The sequence below is a fragment of the Brassica oleracea genome, chromosome C4 (assembly GCF_000695525.1).
Source record: "Brassica oleracea var. oleracea cultivar TO1000 chromosome C4, BOL, whole genome shotgun sequence".
Classification (NCBI taxonomy): Eukaryota; Viridiplantae; Streptophyta; class Magnoliopsida; order Brassicales; family Brassicaceae; genus Brassica; species Brassica oleracea.
In genome coordinates, this window is record NC_027751.1 from 33550519 (window position 1) to 33557834 (window position 7316).

Sequence of the window (7316 nt, forward strand, 5' to 3'; positions counted from 1 at the left end):
CAACAATGAAAGACAAATGGTACAGAGGATACGAGGCAATAAAAGACTTCACTGGTACATGGTTCAACAAGAGTAGAGAAAAGATGAAGACTTGCTTCCCAGCAAGTACCTGCTTTCCACATTACTAGTCAAATCACCTCCAAAGTCAAGCTAAATGACTATAACAAAGCGATGAGTGGGAGGCAACCCACTGTTAGGTAATTTTAATTTGTTTTCATTAGTTTAGTACTTATGTTAGTTTTGAATTTTTGCAGGTCATAAAAAAAAAACAGATCCGAGTAGACGATTGCCAAGAATATCGACCGACGAGACCCTGCCGATATCGATCGACAGAACATCACCTGCCGCGACCGATGACAACATCTTAAGATCGATCGACATCTATTCTGGTCTGGTATATCGCTCTTACTTGTTAAATTGAGCCCTTTTGCTTTAGTTATTACCATAACTATGACTGAATATACACTGGGGACATTGTAGTTTAAGTCTGGGGGAGGTTTACTGATATTAGTTTATTTCATGAGTCTTATTAAAATGTTTTCAAAAAGAAGTTTTTATTGAGTCAAGAAGTGGACAATGAACTTATTGATTTTGCTTGTTATCTAACCACACCATTCTAGACTTACTAGTTGCAGATAGCACTAAAGATACCAAAGTGGATCAACCTGTCAATTATCTTACACTTGCTGAGAATGTTTGAAGAAACCAAAGCTGACGTCCAACCTAACTGAGCTCAATTTTGTTTGTCTTGGGGCTTGGTATACATGGGATCAGATTCTTCAAACAAGACTGGAAGGTAAAACCTTGTGTTATCACCATGTCTCTCTCTATTTCAAAATTTAGTTTTTATACCTAAATCTATATATATAATAAGATACCAAAGTGGATCAACCTGTCAACTATGTTACACTTGCTGAGAATGTTTGAAGGAACCAAAGCTAACCTCCAACCTAACTGAGCTCAATTTTGTTTGTCTTGGGGCTTGGTATACATGGGATCAGATTCTTCAAACAAGTCTGGAAGGTAAAACCTTGTGTAGATTTATTACCCTCTCTCTCTATTTCAAAATTTAGTGTTTATACCTATATATATATATATAATTATTAGATAATAATTTAGGAAAAGAATTCGAACATGACTTGGTGGCTACAACCATTAAGGCTTGATTCAAAAGAATTTTATAGGTAATAGATTATAACATGACTTCTGATCTCACTCAAATTACCCTAAGGAGTGATTTTACTCTCTCAAATAAGAGGTTCAATTGTAGTACTTAGGGATCGAATCCATAAGGAGCTAGAGAACCTAATAAATCTAATTGGATTTGTTAAGTAAGGTGGTTTAATGATTTAAATGTAAAATTGCAGTTTGTTGAGCAAGTAATTGCTCGATTGATTGGTTGAGGTTTTGGTGCTTAAAAGGAATTAGCTAGACTTAGATTTTTTATTCAGAAGACTTAGAATTATAATCCTACAGATGCCTAATGAGTTACATGCATGATAATGTAGAGCTCAACACTTATAAACGAACCACTAGGCTCTCGCTTTCTAGGTTCATCTATTGACCCGTGTCGATCGATGATTCTATATGAATATCGATCGATAGACTATTCGAAACGTCGACCGATTATTCTATTTGAATATCGATCGACGCTATTGGTCAAGCGTTAATGTGCGGGTTGAATGTGCTAACTAAGCTCACTAGATCAGCTCTCACCTTACTCTAGCAAGAATCTTAGCTCAATTAGAATGGTTTCAGGATAAGATTAAAGCTATCGCTTATATCTAACAATCCTAGGGCAAGTTCTAGGTAGCTAATCTAGAATCAAACATTAATGACAATCCTAATGATTATTATCACAACTCAGCAATCTATAGTTGGGGCTAATCCCTCATAACCTATTTAAACCCTAAAATCTAACAGAAAATCTATTCAGACATGGCCAAACAATTCATAACGGCAATAAAGTTAGAAAACTTCATTAAAATAGTAAATAGATATCAATGGAGTTCCAATCACAAATATAACTTTGGATCTTCTCTCCAATCTATCAAAATCCTAAAAAACCTTTGCTGTGAAAATAGTAAAACAAGAAAGGCACACTTTGCCTCTAACATGGTGGCAAAGCTTATATAATTAGGTTAAAACTCGTTAGGGGTAATCTTGTAAATTGGTGAAGACTTGGACTTCAAGTCGGCTGTGACCAAACAGGCTTTCTGCGCGTTCCAAAATCATCAATTATCTCCAAATCACTCTTGATCCTATGAATATACTAAATAGACTGTATAATATAATAATTAATAGTTAAAACACTGATAAACCATGGGTGAAAGTGGGTCAAATCCAAGGTCTATCAACTTCGTGGCTACAACAATTAAGGCTTGATTCACAAATAATCCTAGGATATAGTAAAAAAGAAGTGTATGATTTGGTGGCTAAAACCATTAAAACTTGATTCATGGAAGCATGTTCAATCTTGGTCAATGATCTTGCAATAAAAGCAGACTTTGACTAAGAGAGAAACTAGTAGAGAGAGAGGAAAGGAACTCCCATTTAATTACCTGCAGGTCCAGATACTTGTTTGAGCATCCTTGCATCATGTGATTAATACTCCCAAGGTAAAGCCTACACGTTTATTTATATAAGAAATGAGGTTGGTAGAGGGGATTGTCAGACATGATTTGTTAAGTTGTTGACTAGGTGAATTTGGTTGTTAAAGTAGGATATGTTATAATGTGCTTCTGAGATTAGGATTTCCTAAGGTGATGATTTTGAGTTTAAATCTGTGAGTCCCTGCTGTTTTCAAACCTCTTTCAGAAAGACTGCATGTATGTTTTGCTTCAGGATAAGCAAAATGGTAAGTCTGGGGAGTTGATAGGCCATGGATTTTACCCATTTTTAGTCATGGTTTATAAGAGTTTTAATAACTAATTACTATACTTTAGAGTCTATTTGGTATATTTATAGGTTCAGGAGTGATTTGGAAGAAAATGATGATTTTGGAGCATTTTTGGAGAAAAAAGGAGAGGACATCCGAGCTGACCATCGAACAAGACCAAAGGTCGACATTCAGAGGAAATAATCGATCGATGCACACCTTGTGACATCGATCGACAGCGAAGCGTGCAAAATCTCGTTTGGTTCCAGCCGACTTAGAACCAAAGACTTCACCAAATTACAAGGTTTCCCCTGACGAGTTTTTAACCTAATATTTATAGTTTGCCAAAGTGTTTTTAGGAAAAATGTGCTTTCTTGTTTTCTAGTTTTCACAGCAAAAGATTTTCTAGGATTTTAGTTGAGTTGGAGAGAAGATCCAAAGAGATTTATGATTGGAACTCCATTATTATTATTAATTATATATCTATGCAGTTTTTATATATTGTTATTATGAATTGCTTAGCTATGTCTGAGTAGCTCTACTGTTAGATTTATGTTTCAAATAGGTTATGAGGGATTAACCCCAACTATAGATTGCTAGTTGTGATATTCATCATTAGGATTGTCATTAATGCATGTTTCTATTTTAGCTATCTAGAACCTTGACCTAGGAGTTGTACGCACAAGTTAACACTTGAATCTCACCTTGAATTCGTCCTGATTGAGCTAGGATTGTTAGACTAAGGCGAAAGCTGATTTAGTAAGCCTAGTGAGCATTATTCAACCCGTGCGTAAAGCTTGACTAAGATCGCGTCGATCGATATTCCTATAAAATAATCGATATTCCCCTAGAATCATCGATCGACACTTATATTCGGTCAATAGAAAACATATATAGCGAACGCCGATGGTTTGTTCATACGCAATTGAGCTTTATAATAGCATGCATACAACTGTTAAGCATCTGTAGGATTATAATCCTGATTTCATGAATAGAAACCCTAAGTCAGCTATTTCATTTAAGTGTCAAAAACCTAATCAAACCAATCGAGCAACTACCTTGCTCAAAACCGGCTATTTACATTTAATCATAATCAACCTAGCTTAATCACTCTGATTATATTTATTCGGTTTCCTAGCTCCTTGTGGATTCGATCCCTGAGTACTACAATTGAACCTCTTATTTGATAGAGTAATTTACTCCTTAGGGTAATTTGAGTGAGATCAATATGTCTATACTTTTTTTTTTGAACAAAATGTCTCTACTTAGGATAGGGCTGGGAAAAACTCTGGATCCGAAGAACCGAACCTAACCCGATCCGAAAAAGTAATACCAGATCCGAACCGAAATTAATTAAATATTCAAACGGATTCAAAATTTTGGTATCTAAAGAACCGAAACCGACCCCGACCCGAACCGAAGTATCTCGGGTGCCCGAATGTAACCGATATAGATTTATATACCTAAATATATTACTTATTTTTAGATTTAATATATATTCAAAAACATCCAAAATATATAAGATACTTTTTGGTTGTCTAAAATACTTGAAATATACATAAATAGTCAAAAGTAAATGTCTAAAATAGCTAAAATATATTCAAAACACCAAAATGCTTGAAATATCTATTGATTTTCTATCCAAATATTCAAATCAAACCAATTTATATGTTAATTTTAGGTATTTTGACATATATTATATAAATTTATATGTAATATATTATTTTGTTTTATAGATTTTGAAAATTTTAAAAAATAATTTAAATGGGTTATCCGAACCCGAACCGAACCCGCAAATATTTGAACCGAATCCAAACCGAAATTTTGAAATACCCGAATGAGACTGAAATCTTTAAACCCGAAAACCCAAAAATCGATTAGATTGAACCGAACCCGAATGGGTACCTGAACGCCCACCCCTAACTTAGGACATCAAATTATCAGGAAAAAGAAAGTTAAGTGACGGTTTCACCTACGTGTAACATTATAAGAGCAGGATTATCGGGAGGGAAAATTGGTTTTTAGTGGGGTTTTTAGGTGGGGGGGCACAAAAAAGGGAAAAATCGGTTACAGGGAAGCCAAAATAAGGACCGCTGTTTGGTGAGTTTTTGAACTGTTTGCGGGCCCCACTGACACATGGCGACCCGCAATTGGTTGATTTTTAATTTTTTTTTTTTATTCAGACAAAAAAAAAATAAAAAATAAAATAAAAAACCCCATGTGGGGTTTCGGGGTTAATCCTGCTCTAGTTTACCACTATCAAGCGTCTCTACTCTATATACATACACACAATAGTCTTATCAGATCCATCACCTATAGTATATATTACACAGCACGAAGAGAGAGAAATGTATACATACATGGAGTAGTTAGTTCAAGATCAAAGATAGAATCAGCTTAACTCAACTGAGCATCATGGGTCGATCTCAAGAAAAGGGTCAGGGTCCGATATACAACATGAGGTTATCGTCGGTGGGTGCAACCAGAGCGACAGAAACTGGTACGACCCATGAACCAACGGGTTTAGATCTAGCTATGAAGCTCCACTATCTCAAGGCGGCGTACATTTACACGCCCGAGATGGCACGTGACTTGAGCGTGACACACGTGAAGGAGGCTATTTTCAAGCTGTTCGACCAGATCGCATGGACCACAGGAAGGTTATGGCGGAGAGACTCGGGGCGTCCGTATATCAAATGCAACGACTGTGGGGCGCGTTTCGTGGAAGGTAAATGCAATTTCACGGTGGAAGAGTGGCTTAGTAAACCGGACCGGTCAGTTGATGAGTTTCTAGTTTACCATCAACCTGTTGGGCCGGAGTTGCCTTTCTCTCCTCTGATCTATGTTCAGGTAAATTTTTTTTGTAACTATCTATGTTCAGGTAATTTGACAACAACAATTTTATCTTCCTATTCTATTAACAGAAAGAAAAAAAACAATGTTCTCTTCTTTAGTTTGCCATACTCATTTAGTTAAACATGCACAATCGCATTATTACTCCCTCTCTCCATTTATGTATGTATTATTAACCGATATACAACTATACAAAAAGGCCTATACCAGTTATGATATTGTATTATGCAATATATGACACTTTAGAAAATATGTTACTTTACAAGTTAACAAAAGAAAACACCTTTCAAATTAAGGTTATTGAAATATTTATGTTATGATTTTGGTGAATTGATGAACTTGTAAAACGTAACACATAACTATAAGATTTGGAGATGATTACCCATCTTTTAATAGAATATATCCGATACTAAAAGATAGAAACATTTAATGTTATATGTCCTGTCCTGTCTAGGGGGGGGGGGTTCGGATATCCATTTGGATTCGGTTCGGATCTATTCGGATTTCGGGTTTTCGGGTTTAAAAAATTCAGCCCCAATCGGATATTTCTAAATTTCGGTTCGGGTTCGGTTTGGATCTTTACGGGTTCGGTTCGGATTCGGATAACCAATTTAAATTATTTTTAAAATTTTAATATTCATTATATGCTTACAATTTCACAAGATCTATAAAACAAAATAATATATTACATATAAATTTATATAATATATGTCAAAATACCTAAAAATAACATATAAATTAGTTTGATTTGAATATTTAGATAGAAAATCAATAGATATTTCAAGTATTTTGGTGTTTTGAATATATTTTAGCTATTTTAGACATTTAATTTAGACTATTTATGTATATTTTCAAGTATTTTAGACAACTTAAAGTATCTTATATATTTTGGATGTTTTTAATAAATATTAAATCTAAAAATTAGTAATATATTTAGGTATATAAATCTATTTCAGTTACATTCGGATATCCGAGATACTTCGGTTCAGGTCGGGTTCGGTTTTGGTTTTTAGATACCAAAATTTTGAACCCGTTCGGTTATTTAATCTATTTTGGTTCGGATTCGATACTATTTTTTCGATTCGGATTCGATACTACTTTTTCGGATCGGCTTCGGTTCGATTCTTGGGATCAGGGTTTTTAACCCAGCCCTATCCTGACATCAAAAGAATTTAATACCCGAAAGATCTAACCGTACCAATAACTTGCATTAAAAGACACTGCCACATTAAGGGCCGTATTTAATTAAAAAAACTCAAAACAATTCAGACAGATATATTGCAGGTTCAGAACCGGGTTTAAGCTGATTTTTTATCCATTGTTCAAAAAATCAGTAGGCTACTAAAATAATTTGATCTTAAACAGAATCGTTAAAAATGTTGTGCAAAAATGTGTAAAATGGCTCTTCCGGCATTGTGTAAAATGTTGTTTGATCTAATCTTAATCTACCAAATGACAAAAAAAAACAGAATCGGTAAAAATTTGCTAAAAAGCAATATATGTTTATAAAAAAACCTCAATAAGTTTCTTGCTTTGTTTTTTTAATTTTGATACTAAGACTCTGTTTTCTCGCTCCTATTTTGAG

At 34.5% G+C, this 7316-nt stretch overlaps 1 protein-coding gene across 1 annotated transcript in view; it reads left to right on the forward strand.

Moving 5' to 3' along the window:
* The first annotated feature begins 5159 nt into the window (after positions 1–5159).
* LOC106342206 (protein ECERIFERUM 26) overlaps positions 5160–7316 on the forward strand; it is a 19003-nt gene continuing 16846 nt past the window's right edge. Inside the window, exon 1 of the mRNA XM_013781072.1 lies at positions 5160–5728. Coding sequence (XP_013636526.1) covers positions 5294–5728 — 435 coding nt within the window. The 5' untranslated portion in view covers positions 5160–5293. The remainder of the gene's footprint in view (positions 5729–7316) is intronic.